The following is a 24,129-nucleotide window of genomic DNA, read 5'->3' as shown; positions in this document are numbered from 1 at the left end:
GGGTCGAAAACCACTTGTGTCCGGAAAGAGTGTCCAAGGTGTCGTCTATCCGTGGAAGAGGGTAGCTGTCTTTCTTGGTGATTTCATTCAGCCGTCGGTAATCGACACAAAATCTGGTGGAGCCATCTTTCTTTCGGACCAAGACGATGGGAGAGGCCCAAGGACTGGATGACGGTTCGATTACATCATTCTCCTTCATCTCTTTCAGGAGGGTCTCAACCTCTTCCTTCTTGGCGAACGGTAGTCGTCTTGGATGCTGTTTAATAGGGGGGTGTTCTCCAGTGTAGATCCTATGCTGCGTTAAATTCGTCCGGCCCACATCCTCCGATGTAGATGAAAACAGATGCTTGAAGTCGTCCACCAATTGTTCCGCAGCAGTTCTTTGATCCTTCGATAAGGGTGCACTCCCAATTAACTTCGATGTCAAGGACTCAGAAGACACAGTCTCGAGGGAATTGATTCTTCTAATGATGCAGTTTACGGGAGTACAAGTTGCTAACACTTCGCCTTTCCGGATATTCCTTGGCCTTTCACTCACGTTGGCGACTCTCACAGGAATTACATCCTTGGAAAGGTCCACAAGCGTAGATGCCACCAGCACTCCTTTTGGGTTATTGCTTAAGTTGGGGTATTCAATGAGTCCAAATCTAAAACTATTGCTTTCTTCAATGGAGCCGGGTATTAATGATTCTGACCTTGAGGGAATTGATAAATCTGTTTGGGCAATTATTTGATGAGCGGATTTTACATTACTTTCTGCGGGAAAGACTGCTATGTCTTCTCTCGTCGAGTGCAGCTCGTTAGTCTTGAAATCGAGGTTGAAGTCATACTTCTTTAAAAAGTCCAATCCGAGAATGAAGGGGTCTATGATAGCAGCAACGAATGCGGTATGATGGTAAATGGCATTTCCAAACACAATTTCTAAGTTCACTTTACCTTCAATCTCGATCTTGTCACCTGTCACAGTTTGGAGGGTAACGCAGGGCGGCGTCCACAGAATGTTGAGTCCAAATTGACGAGCCACATCTGTTCTAATGATCGTAACATTGGCTCCAGTGTCAATAATCAGTTCGCAGGGAAACCCGTTTACATATGCGTAAACAAACAGTCCATTACTGCCGCCACTCGTCGATGAAATCTGGAAAACTTTAAGATGGGGCTCATTCCAATTTGGCGACCTCCGCCCCGCGAGATTGCCATGGCTTAGTTTTCCTGGACCTGCGAGGGAGAGGTGCTCTTCCCTCTGGTTTCTTGGCGAGCTTCACAGTTTCTTCGCAAGTGACCCTCGCCGCCACATTTCCAACACTTAAGTGATTGTCCATTTTGGTCCTTGGGAGCCGAAGTCCTTTTGAGGATTCCTGCAATTTCTTTTATTTGCTTTTCCAGTTCAGCAAAGCGTGACGAAACCGGGTCAGGCTCATCAGTTTTGACGCCGCGGATCGAATGGCGATCCTTGCGGGTTGCTTGCTGGGCGGCCTCCAACTTCATCGCATACACAACAGCAGAATTCAGGTCTTTGACATCCGCCATCCGTAGAGCTTTCTGGATTTCCGGATCTCGAACCCCGTCGATGTAGTAGTTGAGTGCCAGGTTGTCCCGAACATCCGCAGGACAGTCGCAAAAAGCAAGATGAGACAGTCTTTCGATGTCCGCCGCGAGCTCTTGCAGGGTTTCTCCGGTTCTCTGGAAACGGGACTTCAACTGGAGTCGGCTGAAATCTTTCTGGCACTTCTCACCGAAGCGAAGCTCCAACGCAGATGTGAGGGCGGCGAAATCCAGGCGCTGGCCGTCCGGAAGGTTCTGAAGAATGTCCGCTGCGTCACCTCTCAGGGATGCTGCAAGATGGCAGGCCTTGGTAGCAGAGTCCCATCCGTTCGCTTCCGCCACTATCATGAACTGAGTTTTGTAAACCTGCCACGAAGTTTTCCCATCAAATGTGGCAAGTTTAATGGACGGTCGAGCAACCGATGTGGGAGCGCCAAACTGTACAGAGCTGCTTTCCGCGGTCGCCAACCTCCTTTCCAGGTCTTTAAAGATGTCTTCTTTAAGTTGATGAAATTTTCTATCTTCTTCTTCCAGTTTATTTTCTACAGCATTGCATCGGCCTTCCACGGAACTTAATTTTTCTTCAAATTTCTCTTCGATAGCATCAACTCGATGCTCTATCTCATTAAATTTATTTTCCATCACAGTCTTTACCGAAGTAAGATCGTTTTTAATTTCCTCTTGGTTAGAAACTAGGTCATTTTTCAGCACCGTTAAATCACTTTTCAATTGGTTTTGATTAGCCGCCATATCATTTTTTAATTGTTCTTGATTAGCTGCCATATCATTTTTTAATTGTTCTTGATTAGCTGCCATATCATTTTTTAATTGTTCTTGATTAGCTGCCATATCATTTTTTAATTGTTCTTGGTTAGTCGCCATATCATTTTTTAATTGTTCTTGATTAGCCGCCAAACTTTCGGTCAAGTCACTTTTCACGGCATTAATTGCTGCCAGAAGTTGTTTTAATTGTTCATCCATTGCGCGAGTAATCACCATAAAAATAAAGTCCTAATTCAAAAAAAGTCTTTATGAAAAAATGTCCAAAGTCACACTTACTCCAAGAAAGTCCAGAAGAAGCCCCACGTTGGGCGCCAATTGTAACGGTTTCGGTGCGACTTCCACTTTCTTGAAATGAAGACACAGTTCTTGATAAAAACACAGGAAATTTATTTACACTATGTACAGGAGAAACCGTTAACAACTGCTAAATTATTCATCAGCAATTATCACACAACACCGTAAACTCAACGTTTACACACGTATTTACTTCCAAATACGAAAACAACACAGCGAAATGCCTCGCTATAAACAGAGCTAATACACACACTCAGTTCGAAATCTGAATCGAAACTCCCCGTTTATCCATCGCTAACGGCTTTTATAAACATCCAAGAATTTTCTACAACATTCTTTCAGCTTCGAGAAATGCGTAGACCGTTATCAAACTTTATCAATGAAAATAAAAAGAATAGGGGTTGTATACTTTAGCCATATGTTAAGGGGTTGTATATTCATTACGGGAAACTATTTACAGGTTACGTTCCTACAATAATTACTATTTACAAGATTTGTAACAATAGTTTATTAGTTTAAATCAGTGTTTAGGATTTATTATCGTGCAAGAAATGCAAACTTTGAGTGTCGTGTTAGAGCAAAACCTCATTATACATAGGTTCTCGCAGTGGTGCCCACCTAGGCAGTGGCGGATACAAGGAGAGGGTCATAGGGATCATGACCCCCTCCCTAAAGCGTCGACAATATTATTCGTTCGCATTGTATTCAAACACTTTATGGATAAAATGTAAATAATTTCCGTTTTTGTTTCAGTTTTTGAATTATTTTTACAAGAAAATACTTGAAATACTTCTTCTTTTAATTGTCTATAAAATTTATTCGTGAGGTTTTTGTCCTATTAGGTGCCATATCCCTGACCGATGTGGTATTTTTTAAACACCGAAGGAGTTTCAGAAATTTTTCTTACCAAAAACCATAAGTTCATTTATGGAGGAGGGGTAAGGGTCACTCTTTAGCATGAGCCCCCCAAAATGTTAGTCTGTATCCGCCCCTGGGATAAGTAACCCCCAATATTTGGTGTTTAAGAGCATTTCTCTTTTCGTTGACTATTCCACCAGGCAGAGAAAAAACTCCTTCCGATGAAACATAAGTCGTCATCACTATCAAATACTTCGACACAACTTTTAACAGTTCTGAGTTAGTACAGTTATAATATTCACCGTAGTAATATATAGGATTCTCCTTTATTTTAAGAATTGGAGTCTTAGAATCGACTGCAAGAACTGGCAACAGACTACCATTGTCGAGTTCTTCCAACAGCTTTGACCTCTTCCTCACCCTCCAGTTATTTTTTACCATCTTATAGTGATCTTTCCAAAAATCATCCTTTACACAGAAAAGTCGATATTTTTAACTGTGCGCAAATAAATGACATTTTTGGAGCAATTCCATAAGTAAATTTAATTACCTAGCGAGAAAATTGGAGCAAATTTTACTATAGTTTTTAATTATAATACAAAAACATCAACATCGAAAAAACATCGAAACCAAAACATCGATGTTCCGAAAACATCGAAAGTAAAACATCGATGTTAAAAACATTGATGTTTTAGCAAAAACATCGATGTTTCCAAAACATCGACATCGATGTCGCACCCCTACTTTTTAGCGATAAACAAGCAGCTCCATCGAGACTTGGCTAGTTTTTTACAGAATGTTTTTGGGGGATTACCCTTACATTTTAACGCTGCTTTCATTTGCAAAAATAAAAAAAGAAATTAAATAAAATGATTTTTTAGAACTTATTGGACGGGCAGTATTACGATAACGTGGTCGCGACGAGTGTTCAAAAATCTTTATTGATTTACAAAAGTTGCATTTAAGTGTAAAAATTCCGCGAAATTAATTTTGGTAAAAAAATCATTAACTACTATAAAGTATTGAAGATAAAATCAATCCGCCAAATCAGTAAAACAACACGCTCAAATAACATTAAAGCTACTATTAATGTGTAAATTAATCCGCCAAATCCTTTTTTTTTTATCTCCAGGCTCGCCAGACAACTACGTTAGCGTATTGGCGAATTATGTTTTATGAAACGTTCAATTTCAATTATTTATTTTTTTTGTATGTGTGTTTTTAAGGATTAATGATGCTTACTAGAATTTTGTGGAATTAACATCCATATTTTAATGCCAACAATGGAGAATATTGTTCTTTTTTTAAATTTGTTTTTTATACTATTTGACCTTTTACTGATGAAGATTTTTGAAGTTAACCATGACGGAGATTTTCAGAGGGAGGTCAATGTTATTTGAAAACGATGTTATCACCATTCTAATAGAAACTTTAGGGAATATTCCTTTTTCCGAAACGTGAAGTTTTTTGTTCTATTGTCCTCATTGAAATAGGAACTTAAAAAAAAAATGTTGTGCTCACTCCGGTTTTAATGGTGTATTTTTACTCGGAACTTTTTGGAATTTCAAACAGGACCGTTGACGTTGTTTAGAAACATTGATTTCCTTATGATGGGGATTTTAAAGATTCGATGTTTTCACTTTAAAGGGAAATTATTAGAAAATCAGTAATCGTTGTGACTGTTGACCCTATTTTGGGACGATTGCCATTTTATGCGCCATTCTCCTTATTTATTCAGGAGGGACATGCGTCACCTGAGCTCCGTTCTCCGGCAAGAAGCATATGCAATAATTTAGATAGCGGGCGTAGCGCTGGACACCATTTGACAGGGATCGGGATTATAAGGGAAATGTTTGACTTTATTTAAGAACTAGTGGTACCCGCACGGTTTTGCCCATAATAGAAAAATTAAAAGTTTTTTGGTTCGCCTGTATATTTACAAATAATGTATGGTGAATTTTCTCGCCAATTGGCGTGTACCCATGTTACCGTTCCACGTTATGATAATTTCGTAATTTACTCGTCCATCTTATGATATTTTTGTTCTTAAAATTGGAATAGAAAAAGAACCAAATCGAATTTTCGAAAAATCGCTTCGAGGTGCACACCCCATGCTACAAACTAATTCTGCGCCGAATTTCATGAAAATCGGCCGAACGGTCTAGGCGCTATGCGCGTCACAGAGATCCTGACGGACAGACAGAGAGAGATCCTAACAGACAAAGAGACTTTATCATTAGTAAAGAAAAGATAGTTGACCTCACTAAAATTAGAATTTTTAAGAATTACCCTTACTAACTTATTTACTACTTCTATACGTTTTCCTGATTTATATTGTGTAATTTTTTGGGTGTCTTCCCAGTTTCAACGACATTTCATTCCCCCCCCCCCACCTGGTTTTCAGTTTTAATCATACCTTTTGATATATTGAAAGGGGGAAGGAGGAAATTTGAAATGTCGGCGAAACTGGGGACAAACCCATTTTTAGTAATTATTTGACCCCTGCCTGTCTTGATCATTAACCTTAATCGATTGAAAAAATCTACATCAACGTAAGCAAAGCCGGGGGTAAAATCCAGTAATGTATTTAAAATGAAAAACTTTACTTAAACTTGAAAAAGTCCATATTTTTGAGCACTATGTGGGAAGCTTAAATATTGCATGAAAGCATAAGTTTCTATTTAATGCTAATTACCAACCTCATTGCTTATATTTTTCAGCTTGATAATTTCTTAAAATTTCATAAAATATATAGGAAAAAATCGATTTTTTTTGAAGATAATTATAAATTTTAGGCCTCTTGCGGGGTTACTAAATATTTTTAATTTGGATAAATGTTTTTGTGATACACGTGCGGCTATAGGACAACGCTTTATGAACATGAAAGTTCAAGTTTATAAAGGAAGTTTTTTTTTTTCGATTCGGCATAGCACACATATGCTGAGCATAATTGTTGGCTCACATTTTCAGATGCAAGTCGGCACGGGTTGCTTTCGTTCAAATGATATAAAACTTTTTTTTTTACAATTGTTTTGACATAAAAAGAAAAATAAAAGAGGGTGTTCGATTTGAAAAATTGACTTTTATTTTTTTTGGGGGGGGGGGGGGAGAGGGAGGGGACACCCTATTGAGTATTCATTACAATATTTTGAATCTCTCTTTGGATCTAACTTTTTTTTCTATTTCAAACATGTTTCGGCGACCCATGCATTTTCCTCCACTTAGCTGTGATTTTCAGGACAATAATTTACATTAAAAAAATAACACTAAATGTTATTTGTTTACACTAAAAACATATGAAAGAAGCAAGAGGATGTAAGTGAACATTTTCAAGATTTGAGCAAAACGCGTTTAAAGGTTCTAGGTAGGCCTTCATTGAATTTTTCTCTTAATCATGGTGTACAGCAGCACCTACCAGAGCTACCAAGAGGGCAATGTGAGGCAAAGTAAAATGGCTAAGATGACTGACGTTTCTCAAAATGAACAAACTAGAAATTTGTTTTAAAAATTACAGTACAAAAAGAAAGAACATTGTGTTTTATAAGAAAACTTTCATTGAAACATTAGTTAGTAATTTTGAACCTTCAAACAATAGTGTAAATTTTTTACTTAAACTTACTTTTTTTTAAAATCAATAAAGTTCTAATTTCGAAGGGGGGAGCCTTGAGCCCCCACTTGCCCCCCCCCATACGGGCATCTATGTCTCCCTCATCTATGTCCCTTATCGACTTAATGCTCGAAATGATAAAAACGGCACTTTTTTAATCACGATTTGACCAAGGACATTTTCTAGATAGGCTAAACATAAACGTTTCTTTTTATGCACAAATAAAAGTTCATTCTTTCAGATTTGCAAGATGTCTTGTTTTTTCTTCCGACTAATTTAAATACATATGCTAGAGCTCTTAGAAAAATTATCAAAACTTCCAAATTTTATTCAATTTTGCAAAATATCTAAATTTTATCAAAATCAAAAATGTTGCGGCACGAACATTTCTGAAAATTTGTTGACTTCATGAAGATTCTCAAGGTATTTTTTCCGATGTGTGCAATGCTTTTAAATCCATTGATCATTTTTAGGAAGTTTCGACTGAATGCCAGAAAAGCAATCAACAAATAGCAAATCAATGATTTCAACCTTTTTTCCTTTTTTTTATTTATTCAGAACCTATAGCAATTTTTATTTCAGAAATAAAATACGCGGTCTCTTTTATTTGTCTTGAGCGGATTGATTGAAGACATAAACCATTGTGTAATCCACTATTTATTTATGTATAAGCATTAAAGTTTTGAACAAAGTATTAGATTTTTGAATCCATAATAATTGTTGGTAATGGCAAATTTGTGTTTCATTATAGAAAAAGAAAATACTTTAGAATCGAATCAGATAATGGTGTTTTAAAGTAACGGAACCATTTGTACATCCTCATTTTACTACAATAACATCTAATACAACAATTCGCTCAAAGAGGAACTTCATGAAAAATTTAACGAGTTACGCGAGTTGAAATAACCCCGTTATTTGCTTCGGATTTTAACTTCCTGAACATATTTTTCCAAACCACCTGCTTTTTAAATCCACGATCTATTAAAGTTATGTTTAAGGCACTTATCTTAAGCACTTGCCTACAAGCGGTTGTCAGTGCATGTCCTGTTTTCTCCAGAGAAATTTAGTCCATTAGCAGCAATGTTGGAAACGTAAGCTCAACTTTAAAGTTGATTTCATCTTGTTTTCGACCGCAAAACATAGTAAGTAAATATGTTTTAAGTCACTTTCTAACCAAGGCTACGAGTCGGAGTCGTGGAGTTAGAGTCGAATTGATTTTGCGGTAAAGGAGTCAGAGGCTTTACAACCCCAGGAGTCGGAGTCGGTCATTTTACCTCCGAGTCCGTAGCTCTGTCACGGTACGAGGATAGAGTCGGAGTCTTGGAGTTTGAGTCGGACTGATTTTGGGGTAAAGAAGTCGGATGCTTTGCAATTCTAGGAGTCGGAGTCGGTTATTTTCCCTCCGAGTACGCAGCTCTACCAAGGCTACGAATATGGAGTTGGATTCGGACTGCTTTTAGAGTAGAGTCAGAGGGGAGGGTCGGAGTCGGACTGATTTTGGGGAAGAGTCTAAAGGAAGGATCTGAGTCGGTCAGCTTCTATCCGAGTTCTCAGCTCTTTCAAGGCTACGAAGTTACCCTGATGGTCTGACCTGGACTGATTTTCGGGTAAAAGAGTCGGAATCGGAGATTTTAAAATCCCATGAGTCGGAGTCGAATACTTTTTGTCAGACTTCGCAACCCTCTTTGTAACAACATTCACGTGTATTTCAAGTGACGTGTAATGCATTTCTTTTTGGTTTTCTAATTTTTCTAAGCTACGGACTAAACTTTTCTAGAATATTGCTTTGATTTAAAAATTTAAAAATAGAGAAGAAAAGTCCCATTTTCATTTATACTACAAATCTCTTGTCAGAAATCCTAGATGCATATTTTGGCTCTGCTAAGTTGACTTCCGATGAGCTGAAGCTTAAACGATTTCATTTGTAGAGGTAGAGGTGAGGAAGTCGGTTTACGTTGCCAATAACGATTATTACACTGTGCCCTTTAATTGCTTTCAAAAAGACAAAAAGAAATTAAAAAAAAAAACGTTCATCAAAAAAAAAAAACATCAATTTAAAAAAAAATCATTTGTTAAAAAATCATCTTTCTTCCGGGTAAGCATAAAGCGCCTCAGATTTCACTCCTCTCCACCGTTGCCAAAAATTAATACTTTAGAAAATAAATGTGTTTATTGAAATGTCTACTAAAAAATGTCTGCACAGCTCGTCCTGTAAATATAAAAGACCTCGAATTTTGCTTTATTTCAAGTTTTGCTAAAAATAGAATAAATAAAATTTAAACTTTAGAATGAAAATAAAAACAAATCATTTCCACAATAACAGTAAAAACCAGGACTGCAGACTCGGAGTCGGACTGATTTTGGGACAAAGAAGTAGGAGACAAAAGTCAAAGGTTTTTAATGCCAAAACTCGGAGTTCGGTCATTTTTTTCTCAAAGTCCGCTACCCTGCGTACTTGCGGAGTTGGAGTCTTACTGATTTTAAAACAAAATAGTCGGAGTCGGAGGCGCTAAAATTCCTGGAGTCGAATGCTTTCCCTCCCACTCCGCAACCCTGGTAAAAACAAGTACTTCGGAATCGGAGTTCAGCTGATTTCGGAATAAAAGAGTTGGAGTTGAAGTCAGGAGTTGAAGAGTTAAAAATTCTAAGAGTTGGAGTCGATCATTTTCCCTCCGAGCCTGCAATTCTGCCAAAGTGATGGAGTCAGAAACAAAGTGGTAGTCGGACTTATTTCAGGGTACAGGAGTCGGAGTCGACAATCCAAACATTTTACGAGTCAGAGTCGGGAGTAGGTCATTACTTTTCACTGACACATTTGATTCAGTCATATTTATATCTGACACGCGTCAATGTTATGTCTACCAAATATTGTATTTAAATTTTTATTGATAGTTTTTTTTTCTATTTCTTGACACCAAAAATTGAGAATGTATTCAGAATCAGCACTTTTTTGGGGGGGGGGGGTGGCAAAAAACCATTTTTCGTGTTGTCCTTAATGTTGAAAAATTTTGAACTGTTCAAAAAATACCCTGAAATAACTAAATAAAAAAGTACCTTTTCAATATAGAGCTTTTACCAACAAAGTTTGTTTGAAGCAAATTCTCCCTAAAGCTCGGGATTTATAGTTGTCTTACGTTTACCCGTAGGCGCTAATGTTAAGGTTTTTGTAATTGTTCAAAACTGAATGAAAATTGCTCCAAGCAAAAAGATCTTTTCTGTATATATTCTTCATCAATAGCTTTTTCCAACATAGTTCGTTTGAAGCAAATTTGCCGTTTTTATTTCAGGATTTATATTGGTCTTCAATTTCCCCGTTGACGCTACTGTTAAGTTTTTTTGAACTGTTCAAAACTGAACAAAAAGTTGTTCAAATCAAAAAGTAAAATATGGGAGTGAAGTGTCCTGGCCGGGATCATTTCCTCCGTCTCAAATCATTTCTTTCAATTTCTGATTTTTCAATATTTTTTAAACTTATTTATTTATTTTTAATTTTTCTGTCTTTTTTTTGCGATCTTTTTAAGACGTATTAAGCCTTCTATTATGCTTTTTTTTTTACTTCTTACGGAAAAGTAGGCAAAAAAGCAGGCGGTTATCCGTGCATACTTTATTTAAGTTTTTTCTTTTTTTTTATGTTGTTTTTAGCTTACAGCATCTCACTTAGAGTTCGATGATTTATTTATTTTTTAAACGGAAAGCAGATGGTCTAACTTAGGTCCCAAATTTTTGCTCGACCCTATTTCTTCTTTAAAAAAATATGCTATAGCTAAAAACAGAAAATGTAATGCAATTTACTTACTAAATAATCTTTACTAATAATACAGCTGAAAGTCTGTGTCTCAGGATGTCTGTATGTCTGAAACGCGCATAGCACCTACACCGTTCGGCCGATTTTCATGAAATTTGGCACAGAACTAGTTCGCAGCATAGGGGTGAGCACCTAGAAGCGATTTTTTGAAAATTCGATTTTGTTCTTTTTCTATTCCAACTTTAAGAACATTTTATCGAGCAAATTATGATAACATGGTCGAATAAATTATCAGAACATGGTCGAGTAAATTATCATAACGTGTACGAGCATTTTACCATCATGACATAGGCGAGCAAATTAACATAGCGAATTGGCGAGAAATTCATCTGCCATTATTTGTAACTATACCAAGTGACCTTTTAAATTTCTACTGCGGGCAAAGCCATACCGGTACCGGTATTTAAATATTTAACCCATTCTTACAACACTTCTTTGCCATACAACACTAGCATTAATAATAATCATAATGAGATTACACAATTAAATCTCAGAAAAAAAAACAAGGAATAATTTTTAGCGTCAATAGCTTAAAATTTTAGACGAGTTGATAGGTTTTATTTTACTTTTAGTGTGATACATTTATTTGAAAAATAAAGTGAAGTTTCGAGATGGTAACATCATCCTATTTCTGAAGTTTATTTACGTTAAAAAGAATAAAATAAAAATGTTTTTGGGGGAAAAAAAAAGAAAAGGACCTGACTTCAAAACTTTTGGGTATAAATTGCTCTAAAAATAATAAATATAATTATATTCTTTGAACACCATCAATGCTACTTTGGAACAGGGCCGCGCCGAGCCTGATTGGCGCCGTCGTGTGAATGTCTTTTGAGCGTCTTTGTGTAGTGTCGTTCGGCGAAAACATAGTTAAAAGTGAGGTTTTGTGGACAAATATAACATGGGAAAAATACGTTTGGCATTTAATTTATTATAAAAGCAATGTGTAAACGTTTTTTACTTGGTCAAAATGTACATTTAAATACATTTACTAAAACATAAGTTTTTATATTTTGAAAACTAGTATTTAAAGCAAAATTATGTTTATGTGTATTACATACTAAACACATCTGATACTAAATAACTGATGGATAATATCAACTTATAGTTAGGAACAAATTAGTTTAATATGTAATATGTTTCACATTTAAAATCAAAAGAGCGTAAGTTATGTATTATTCAGAGCTAGCTCTCTTTGCATTATGTAAAATACGTTTTAAATAATCAAGGGGCAAACCCCCGCCTCCTCTTTCTTTTCCTTTTTCCCTTTTTATTTTTTTATTTTTACCTCGCGACGGCCCTGATGAAAGTTTCAAATTTATTTTTTCGGTTGGAGGTCTCCCCCCCCCCAATTTGGAATATTTTTGATGGGTAGAGTTCGGCGCCTTTTCGGCTCTGGCGCCATCTTGCACCGCACGACTTTGCACATAGGCACGGCGCTGCCCTGCTTTGGAACATATTTTTGAAATTTAAGGCAAAAACGATAAATAAAACCATCCGTAGCCATAATTTAATTTAAACCGAAACTTTAAACTTACCCCGATTAGTCAATGCCAATTATGACAGCGTATTTGAGTAATGGTGTCGACTCTTGAAAACTCAAAGACTTACCACTCGAATATAATGTTGGTTGGGGGAAGAGGGTCACTGGGGGAAGTGGGTCAGTCCCCCCCCCAAAAAAAAAAACTGAAATATGGATAAAGTTTTCAAACGTTTTTGCACTGATGATGTAAAATTTCATCACAGTGATCGGTTTTGCATATACACTGGCCTCCAAAAGTTAAAGTACAACCGGTTTTTGCATTTAATTTGCAAATGAATGAATGTAGAAAAAAAAAAAAATGGAGGATATGCGCATTAAATGGTTTTTTATTAAATGTGTCACAGAAGATTGTATAAGTGTATTGCAAAAGAATCAATACAAAAATGGGTTCTAATAAGGAATGTGTCCCCCCTAACTAGAACTCATTGGCGGCATCGATTTTTCATGCTGTTTATTTAGTTGTCGGATACCGGAATAGGAAACGAAGACCAGACACAGAGTAAGCCTTGTTCCAGATTATGTAACGACCTTGGAGGAGGATTTAAAGCATCAACCTGTCTGCCAAGATAGTCCCAGAGATGTTTTATCGGATTCAGGTCTGGAGATCGAGCTAGCCATTCCATTCGTCCGAAACCACGATCCTCAAGATACTCTTCAACAATCCGAGCTCGGTGAGGTCGTGCATTAAAATCCATCAGAATGAAATCATTACCAATAGCACCAGCATATGGATCAAAGATCTCATCCCGATATCTCAGACCAGTCAGAGTTCCTCCATGGAAGACATGCAGGTCAGTGTGACCACCGAGCGAGATCCCAGCCCAAACCATGATTCCACCACCCCTATAACTGTGGTCTTTCAACAGTGTTGGATGGATGGTATCTGTTGCGCTTTTCCTTCTAGATCAGTAGACGCCCTGAAGCACTCTCCAATGTAAATCTGGACTCGTCTGTGCACAGAAGCTAATTGCTGCTGGGTCCAGGAAACATGTTTTTTTGCCCAGCATAATCGGATCCTTCGCTGTGGTCCGATGAGCGGAACACACGCAACTGGTTGTCTTGCATAGAGACCTGCTTTGTGAAGAGGATTTCGCACCGTGGTAGCAGAGATTCTTCTTCCTGATGCTACAAAGTAATCTGCAACGAGCTGCGGCATAGTAGTGGTTTTTCTCCTTCGGGGGCCGAAAGAACTAGAAAACGGTCTGCTACAGGTGTTGTAGCTCGTGGTCGGCCTGGAACAGGTCTTCTGGACACAGAATCTTCGGATTGGTATCGATCCTAAAGTCGCTGAACAACACTACGAAACACATTGAGACGTCTAGCAGACGTCTGCCTGCGACAATCCCATTTCCATCCAACTGCTTTCCACCTTAACGAATCGGGTGAACGACGTCTCTGAGTCATTTTTTAAACTCTATTGACTATTGTCACCGAAACTGCGAACAACAGTTGAAGATCAACACAACCTACACACAAAAGTACGAAAGCTTGATGTTTGCATTTTTTTTTCTCACTCGTAAAAATATGTTATTTTCTATAAAATAAAAGTGGTTGCAACCTTTTTTTTTATAAGTGGTTTTAAAGTTCGTTATTATCATTCATGCAAACGATACATTTTATTGTTACTGCCGTTTTTTACTTCATGTTACAAAAAAGGAAGTATTGTATTCGCGAAAAAATTTCCACTCAAAAATCGGCATTAATTTCCATTTTTCTCACCCCCAAATGAATGTTGAGGTTTTTTTTTCGACCTGACCACACGTGGATATATGCCTAGAAACGTACAGACACCCGAAATATCCATTTTGACGAACCACGAGTTAATTACAACGAATTTTCTCGTGACGTCCGTATATACGTATGTATGTGCATATGTGCGTATGTGTGTATGTATCTCGCATAACTCAAAAACGGTATGTCCTAGAAAGTTGAAAAATGGTACGTAGACTCCTAGTGGGGTCTAGTTGTGCACCTTCTCTTTTGGTTGCATTCGGATGTTCTTAAGGGGGTCTTTTGTTCCTTTTTGAAGGGAAATCATTGTTAATTTCGATGTAAACTCAAGTAGTGATATAATTTGTCGAACACTTGGCGATATATCGCCAGTCTTTTGGTCGCCATGTTTTGTCGCCAACTTGGCGACAAATTTGGCGATTTTTTTTTCAGAAAATTTGATTTCGATTTGGCCACTGTTGGTGATATTTAGAGAGTAAACAATTGAATCACATTAAAATTGCCAATAATGTGGAAATGACATTAAATTGGAGTAAAAGGAAGTCATGTGATGCACACATCAGCTAGTTTTTATGGTGAGCTTCGAAAAACATGTTGTACCTTAACTTTTTGAGAGCAGTGTATTTGAGTTTTGCGGAACTGTTTTCTAGCTCATAGCACTTAGTCAAAAAAAAAAAAAAAAAAAAATCTGAAAAAAGAAATGTTTACGAGTTCAAGCAACATTTTTCAAAAAAAGTGTTTCCAGGTTAGTTTTTATTATTTTGTTATGATAATTATTTTTTTTTCTGTATGGTTTAACTTAATGTTCATACAGCAACAAGAATTTTTGCATAATACATTATTAATACGTATTTAAGAGGAGGGGTCCCACTTACCCCGTAAGTTTTTGCTATAAGGGGTAAGTGGGTCCCCTCACTATGAGATAAGTGGGTCCCCCTATAATGATGATGATCAAAACTCTGATTAAATATTTGTATTAGTGAAACACGAGATGACTATGATGATCTAGTAGGAATTCATATTTCAACTACAAAAACAGTTAAAGCTGGTGATTATGTATTTGTTAAACTCTTACATCAAAGTAAACCATAAATTATTATGTAGGTGTAGTTTTGGAAGTTGATAATAAAAATTAAAAAAAAAAGTACTGAGTTGCAAGAACAAATACAAATGGGGAGTTTTTATTGGCCTGATGCAGAGGATGTTGGAATTTTTACTGAGAATAAATGATAATAGTTCTTCTTCAGCCAACTTTAAATTGACGCAGCGGTTTAGTGTTTTCAACTTCTTTTTCAGTTCATAAAGTTTGGCTAATTTACCAAAACTTATCTTATCAATTTATCTTATTACAAATGTTTCTTAATCAACTGTATTACGTTTATTCAACACACCTTTATATGTTAAAATTAAAATATGTACCTATAGACTTTCAATACATTTCACAGATTTTATTGTTTTGTTTTTTGTTTAAAAATTTTCTGTCATACAGATTTAAAAGACAGTAAATATCTCGTAAACAGATGCGTTTGCAAAAAAATAATTAATGCTAAAAATTTACATACTTTATCAAGTAAAACCTTCGTACCACTTTTTTTAGATATGCTTGATTTAAATTTAATTAAAAAGGGCGTGACCAACTTACCCCTTATTATGGGTTAAGTGGGACACCCATCTGATTTTTTAAAAAATACAATCGTGAAGAATATTTAAAGCATTATTTCAGAAAATAGTGTTGAACTTCAATTCATTAATAATGCCCAAAATAAAATAAGACAATAATTTAATTTTTTTTTTCCAAAACTTTTGTATAAGGTTTCAAAAACGAACTGTTCTCAAAAAGGGTCCCACTTACCCAAACCAACCCTATCTTTAAGTTTTCTTCCGGTAACAAAATCATTTTGGGTTTTCAATACTCTAATACTTTCAATAAGTTATCTCTACATCTCAAAAGTACTCCTTTTTAGTCGAATTTTTTACGAAAGTTTAGGTTTCATCTTATGCATAAAAGTACAGTCAGAAAAATAAAAATATATATATATTTTTCCTTTGACATCATTTTGCTTATCGGCTTTTATCAGTGGAATAATTCATATACAACTTAGTGCTCCTTAATGCGTAATGTTGTAAGATTGCGTGAAAAGTAGCCGATCGGGTTACTTTTTGCCGTGGCAGACGACCTAAAATTTCATTGGCAGCTGGCTAATTTTTGAGAGATTTAAAATTTTTGCAAAATTGGAAAAATTAATCTTTATTTTCTGGATGACTCAAATAACTGTGCTTTTAAGACAAAAAGACATTTAAGAGATATGCGAACTAAAGTAAAGAGAAAAGATATTGGGGCCTATGACAGATAGAGTAGTTAAAAATTGCTTTCAACGCCGTGGTTTCATAAACAGCAATGACAACGAAGTTAAAGTGACTATTGAATGGGATCATTTCGAAATCTTTGCTGATTTCAAATTGGCGGAAATGAAAGATTTCTTGAAAACTGAGAAAAATGTAACGACTTGTGAACCCATGTTCTAGGAAGCGATTGTGAGAGCTGTTGATGAAGAGTTTGCTCGTGCAGCATTTGATGAAGAATCTTTACCACCTTTAGCTAATTAGCTAGTACCAGATTTCTCAAATATTTTATTTTAGTACCAGGAAAATTCCAAAAAAAGTGGATCATCTGTGTGAATTGTGTTTACAAGCTTAATAACTTATTTAGATGCGAAAAAAAAAAAAAAAAGAAAGAAAGAAAGAAAGAAAGCGGACTAAAAACAACTTAATTTTTCCAAGTACAGTCGAGACCGCTTATTAGAATGTCGGTTAAAAGAATATCCCGCTTAATATAATAGGGGAGGGTGGCCCAAAGCGGGTAGGTTTTTGAAGAACACTCGAAAATTGTAGTTTTTGTATTTTTATCGAACAATTTCGGTTTCATTTCCTAGCAGGGTTCTTGAACTTCAAAATAAAAAGTGATTTTTGCATTATTTCAAACCCAATATTCATTTATTATCAAACATTTTTTTTAAACATTTGAAAAACCCGCATTGCCCTACCCAGGGAGCCCAACTAATAACCTAAGCTTAACTAATTGTGGTTTGGTACATTTGCCAATCAGATATGAAATTATAAATGATTAAAACAGTTGACTAGCTACCTGCCATTATATAAAAAAATATATAACGGTTGTTCTTATCCAATTTAAAGTCAGCTCACTTGTTTATAAAACATAAATAAATAACTGATTAAATTAATTGACTAATTAATTGCCATCCTAAAAAATAACTTTACAAAGTTATACATATCCTATTGAAATAGAAAATCTCAGTCAGCACACGAGACGAGAAATTACAAATAAATATATGATTAAACCCTATACCCGCTTTGCCCAAAGACACGTTTTTTATTTCAATAAGTATAACCTTAAGTTTAAACAGGAAAAAAACGAAATGACTATTGTAGTTTGTCTGTGGATGGTGTCAAAATAACGTAATATTATTGACAATCAAAAAAAATAAGCTGGTCTTCGACAAATCACAAGTTACAAAACTTCAGTTTTTTTTAGAAATGTATCATTTTTTTAATTTTAAGCCTGATTCAGCTGCCATGCCGCTTCACTACTGCTTCACTGAAACTGATTAAAACTCGGGGGTGTTCATTTAAACACCACATACGTATGCATCACCGCTTACACACCATTGGGGGGGGGGAGGCATACGAAGGTCTACCCGCTTTGAGTCACCCTCCCGTACATTTTCAATGTACCAAACCAATGTAATGTGTTATTTTGATCCTGGTTAAGGGAATATACCGCATATTAGAATATTTTTTCGTGGCAAAATTTATATTCGATTAAGCGGGTTCGACTGTATTTTAATAAATTTGTTCTCCGTAAAGCAATTTTAATGTAATACTAATGGTTAGTTTTTAATCCAAATTGTAAGTGTTATAAGTATATCGATGATGCACCATTTCTGAAAAATAAAATAAAATATTCTTGACAACTCTGGGAAAAGACCGATAGCTTGAACTACCGATTACTCAAAGGTTTTAGCTTTCCCTTGGGACTTAGAGCTAACAAGAGTTAACTGTAGGTGATTTTTCCCAACTTTTAGTGGTTTTTCTGAAAAAATATAAACGATGTATGGTTACACAGGATTTTACTTTTCGTTTTTGAGCGAACTTCAAAAATTATCTTAAAAAGTATTATGGATGATGTTCATAAAATTAACTTATGCTTTACTCTTTAAAACAATTTCTAGCAGCGTTTTTGAAGTCAGTTCTTTTTTTTTCATTCAAAAATATTTTTTTATATATATAACACGAATTTTTACTTAGTAATTCTTTCTCATACTTTCTTTTCACTCAGGAAGATGAATTTGACCACGGTAAACACTACACTTCTCCTCAGCGATTACAACGAAACATTTCCGGAAATCTATAAACGCAGCTTTGCAACGAGGTTTCTTGGTTCATCTGTTACCATAGTCTTGGGATGTACCGCAGTCTTGGGCAATCTCGCAGTCGTCTTTGCTTCTTACTGGGACAAAACCCTTCGAAATCAAGCAAGCACTCTGCTACTGGTATATCTAGCGATGACCGATGTGATTACAGGACTAATTACTATTATCCCAGCTGCTGTTGCGGTCGCTATTGATGATTGGCCTTTTGACAACACCTTCTGCAAGTTGCAGAATGGGCTGACTTACGGCTGTAACTGTTCTTCCTCGCTCAATATTTCCGTAATTAGTTTCGACAGGATTGTGGCTGTGACAAGACCGTTACAATACCGCAATATAATAACTACTAAAAGAATCATCGGCTTCTGTATATTTCTCTTTCTCTTAGCCATGACCATAGCACTTCCAGCCCTGGTTCTAGAATGGAGTCATTTCAACTACATCGAAGGAATATGCGCGTTTGACTTCCGTCTTGAAGAAACTAAGAATTTTTCGACTTCATGGACTTTTATCAGTTGTTACTATATCCCTGGTCTATTTATGTTCGTCTGCAACTGTGTGATTATTTACAAAGCGAATAAGCAGAAGTCGGCGTGGTTGTTTATAAGACGCAATACAACTGTTGTATTTCAGCAAACTTCAAGTTCGAATAAGACCATAGCCAGTGTCAGTGTTCTTGTCCTGACTTATTGCGTCACACTTGCTCCCTACATAACGGCAATGAATCTTGCATTTAGTCTTGATGGTTTTTCTATTCCTCCACTCCTTCATTATCTCCTATGTCTGCTGGTTTTTATATCGCCTGCAGTAAATCCATTCATTTACGGTATTTTCAGGAAAGATTATAGAAATGCTTATAAGAAGATTGTTCCAAAGTCAATCAAAAATTGTTTTGGGGCAAGTTAAATATATCAAGGTATTTTTGAATCTGCTTAATTTACAAGACAAAAAAAATCAGCAAGACGATTACTAATCATTGCTTGTAGAAAACTCAATTGAACTAGACTTTAAAGGCTTTGGTTAAATTAAGTTTCATCTGAGATTGTACCTTTCACTGTGTTGATACAGCTAAACCTCAACGTTCTCTACTTACAATTATAAAACCTCATTTGCAGAAAAACCTTGGACGTGAGTATGTTACTAGCAATGTTCAAACATGCGCCGCATTCAGAAAAAACATTGACAAACACAAGCAATATACTCATGCACGCACTCGTTGGCACGAAAAGTTAATGCCTTTTGTTTTTAAACCTATCAAACTAAGTTTGAATTGAAAAATCAATGTAAATACTGAATTTACTTTTTAGCCCACTGTTTACAAAATCAGTATGAAACATGTATTCGGTACAAAAATTATTTGTGGAAAAAATAAAATGAATTCTTTAAATGATTTCATTACTGAGAGAACTATTTTTATTTCGTTATTAAATTTTTATTTTCTTATTAAGTTTTTATTTATCTTTTTACCATGTTGATTCTTTCCTATATACAGTCGAGTCTCGACTCACGCGAGGGATGCGTTCCAAAACCTCTCGCGTAAGTCGAAATTTCGTGTTGTTTAAAAGGGTATGTGTAAAAACTTTTATAAATATAACCAATACAACCTGTACATAGTTGATCCAGTAATGATATTTGTAACTTAAAAAAAGTGAAAATGATGACGATTTATGCTGCTTGATCAAACCGTTATTCTAATGTATTTTTAAATACAGTACCTTCATTAGTTCTCTTATAACGTTTCCATCTATGATATTACCCCTCTTCCTAGTTTCCTTAATTTACAATAAAGAGCAGCTTCCATTTTCAAAATTTTTGCATTTTGCTTGGATACTATTACTCGGTGAAATTTTATTGATTTAATTTTCTTGACTTTTAATTGTACGTATGGAAGATTCACTCATACCGTCATACATAATTATTGTGCTACCCTTCGAAGTATTTTTTGATTGAGCTTCAGCTTTTCGAAAAGTTTTACATTTTCTTTAATTGTCAGAAATGTTCTCTTTTTCTTTCTATCTTCACCAACTTTAGATGAAACAGCGCCCATAGGTGTCATTATATTTCGTTAACTTTCGCAATTAGAATGAAAAAAATTAATGGAAGATGAGAAGTAGATATTTGTATAAGCGATAAAAGACAAGTACGATGTGAGTACTTCCGCTCCTAGTGATGCTGAAGGGATGAAGGTCCATTAACGAAAAAAAAATAGTAGCCCATAACAAAGCGGAAACTTACACGCTGCGATTCCCTTTCGAAATTTTTCATGTTGCGGGCGAGGAGTTCGCGCTAGGTCTAAAATTATTTACTGTTGAAAAAAATCGCGTTATAGCCATTTCGCGTAAGTCGGATCGCGTTGTAGCGGGAGTCAACTATATTTCTTTTCCTGATTTGAACCACTTTTCGTTCAATTTTGAGCAATGCAGGAAAAAAAAATCACATTAATGCCGTTGAGGAAGTTTGAATCTTATATTAATCATGTGCCAAGAATTCAATTGAAACATTTTTTATCACAATTGAGAGCACAATAAAAATAAGCTCGCAATCCTGAATGTAACTAAAAAAACCCCGTCAAGATCACTATAAATAAAATAAAAAGCGTGCAATATCAAGTTAAGGATTATATGTTTTACTTGGAGCGAAATCTTTTGTTTTCTAACCTATGATTGTTCTTAAAGAAACATTAGAGCAGGGCTTCCCGAACTGGGATTCACGGACTTGCCCTCAGTAGGGGGTCTGTGACAAACTTTGGGGATTTTTTTTTTATAAAACGTTGAATGATACTTAAATAATGCTATTGCACTTTAAAACCAGAAAATTCACCTTCAATACATGAAAATGTCCTTTGGGAATTACTTCTCGAGGTACAATGCTGAAAGATCACATTAGGTGGTCGAGACGTTTACTGCTCGACGAAGCCGTGAAATTTGGTGTCCTCTGCCTATGAATATTTAATAGACATACTAACTTCACGTGGCACCTTGAAATCTACCTTCCAGAATACTTAATCCCGTAATCCGACAAATTCCGAGGGCAAGGTTGCCCGGGCGACTAAAAAAAAAAAAACCTGGCCCTAGTTGTTTCAAAGCAATAGAGGAAAACGTGCAAATATGGGGGACCTTTTTTTTTTATTCAAAGTTATTTTCAATTCGAAAAATTCTAGGTTTTTGTCTATCATAACTATTTTTAACAAAAGTATTCTAAATGAGAGAAGACAGAAAAAAAATATTAATCCCAATGATTTCATTTCAAAAACAGATTTACGCAAAGCTTTAAAAACGCACCGGAAAAAATGTGGTGCAAATAGGGGCCTCCTTCAAAAAGTCACCGAAAATAGTTGAAAATGGGATAAAACTATACAAAATAGTAGAGGATTTATTTATTAAAGGAAAAAAAAAATATTTTTCAGAAATCGCTAACATAACTGTTTCATCAGCCCCGTCACAATCCAAGTGTGCCCACATTTGGCAAGTAACACCTTTCACATACACCCAAGTATCTTCAGAGAACTCTTCATCACGCAAGATGCACGTTGTAAAAAAATGTGTTGTTTTAATAAAAAAAGAGGTTTCAAAGTTATAGGCATTATTATAATGAGGGCCCAATTTACACCAACTTCACCTAAGAAAGAGGACCACTTGCACATACAACGTAAAAGCGTGCATGACTTAAGGTGGGCTTTAAAACGTAGCTGAAGTTCTCCGATTTCAGGATATTACTGTGCAATTTTTTGAACTAAACATAAGAACAGGAAAAGAAAACAATTTCACATGCACCTCAAAATTTTGCAGTCAAGAAAAAGACCAATTTGCACACTAATTCCCGCTGTAACAACACTACTTAAAATAATTTTTCCAACTGCTCCCTACTATCCTGTATTAGTAATTGGCGCTATACACATTCTTTGCCGCCAATCTTCAGTACCTCCCGTATCCACTAGAGAGGGACGCCCATATTTACACCTATGCCCTATTTTACATCATTTCTTCTATTATTTTAGAAATCATGTTGCATTGAAATTTCGTGAAAACTGTGAGGCACAATTTGTCGGGTGCCTAAAATTTTTACTTCTGGCTCTTAAGATTTTACAATTTTTGTCATTATCCACTTACCCCCATTTTCGGCTTCTTTTCGAAAACAAAACAAGAAAAAAAAATCTTCCGTTGGAAAAGCAAAGAGCTGTTCCATTTTACACAACTTTCTAATGAAAATCCGGATTTTCACCCTAGGTAGTCACTAAAATAATTACCGAAGCTGTCTACCTGCTGATCATGATATTCCACTCAAGCTGTCAAAAATTAAACCCAAATTATTTAAATATTTTTTATGCAATGTTTTTTCTTCTTTCTGAATAAATACTTTTCTTATTCATGAACATGACACAGCATCTACAAATGCAGCATTACTTTACGAAAATGGTGTTCTTCAATTATATCTTTTTCCCCGTTAAATTTAAATCTGTCAGACTTCGAAAATTCCATCGAAGACAAATACGCCTCCCGTTTCCCTGCAATATATTCTTCACGGTAACTTGTCATTCTTGATTGATTTTCGCAAAAGTTACAGAAATCGTTGATTGAGGGAAACCAATACCTTTCGGGTTCTACAGAAATATCTTAATGCGTATACAAAGCCTAACAATAGCAAAACTTTTCTGAACCTCAATTCGAATTCGAGATTTGTTCCGACAGAAAAGCGGAAAGTGAAAAAGGAAGTGACCCCAGGTTCAGCCGCCAAGCTTTTAGGCCTGATCTTAAGCCCAGTTCTACAGCAAGTCATGCATCAATAGATGATAGGGTCTCGAAAACGGTTGGGAAACAGAAAATTGATTAATGAAGTTCAGAAAGAAAGCAGAACTGTAACAGCTGGTATTTTGGTGACGGAGCCTTGAAGGTCGCGCAATGGAAACTTTAGATTTCGCTGCTTGTGAATTTAAGGCTCGCAATTGTGAAATGTCTGAAAGAGTATGACATAAGATTGCGTATTGAACGTTCGAAAATAAAGAAAAAGAAAAATCCAGGTGAGAAATGCGAGACATACTTAAATGTTTCGAAACATTACCTGAGGTAGATAATGAATTGATGAAATTTTTTTGAATTAAAGGAAATTTAATTTTAAAAAATAAAGTTTAAATTTTGTTCAAATTTTTGCGAGAGAGTACGGTTAAAGGGCAAAATAAACAGTAGTCGGCAGCAAAAATTTTAGAAGTAGCTTACTCATTCCTTTCTTAAAGTGCTCACTTTTTTTTCAGTCGAAGTGCTGAAACATAAATATATTTTAATCTTTGAAGGAAATTGAAGCTATTGCGTTATAGTTAGGGCTGGCATCTGAACTTTTTGCAAGTCCAAGATTGAGCTGATGAAATTCCCAAGATCAAGGGGAAAAAGCCAAGATCATGTAATGAGGATTCTTATCCCCTTTTTGTAGTCGTTACCGTTGTAATTGGTCAGTTATTAATATTAAAAATGTCTAAAAAAAATTGTAGTATTAAGTACTACTAAAATTGATCTCTCAATAGTTA

General features: G+C 35.7%; 1 protein-coding gene across 1 annotated transcript; it reads left to right on the top strand.

Annotated features, from left to right (window-relative positions):
* The first annotated feature begins 8,123 nt into the window (after window positions 1–8,123).
* LOC129232573 (histamine H2 receptor-like) lies at window positions 8,124–19,517 on the top strand. The gene is made up of 2 exons (XM_054866706.1): window positions 8,124–8,229; window positions 18,521–19,517. The coding sequence occupies exon 2, from the start codon at window positions 18,525–18,527 to the stop codon at window positions 19,515–19,517; it is 993 nt and encodes a 330-aa protein (XP_054722681.1). The 5' UTR covers window positions 8,124–8,229; window positions 18,521–18,524.
* Window positions 19,518–24,129: the final 4,612 nt, after the last annotated feature.

This window comes from Uloborus diversus, unplaced genomic scaffold, assembly GCF_026930045.1.
Source record: "Uloborus diversus isolate 005 unplaced genomic scaffold, Udiv.v.3.1 scaffold_1287, whole genome shotgun sequence".
Taxonomy (NCBI): domain Eukaryota; kingdom Metazoa; phylum Arthropoda; class Arachnida; order Araneae; family Uloboridae; genus Uloborus; species Uloborus diversus.
This window is presented reverse-complemented; position numbering and strand designations above follow the sequence as displayed.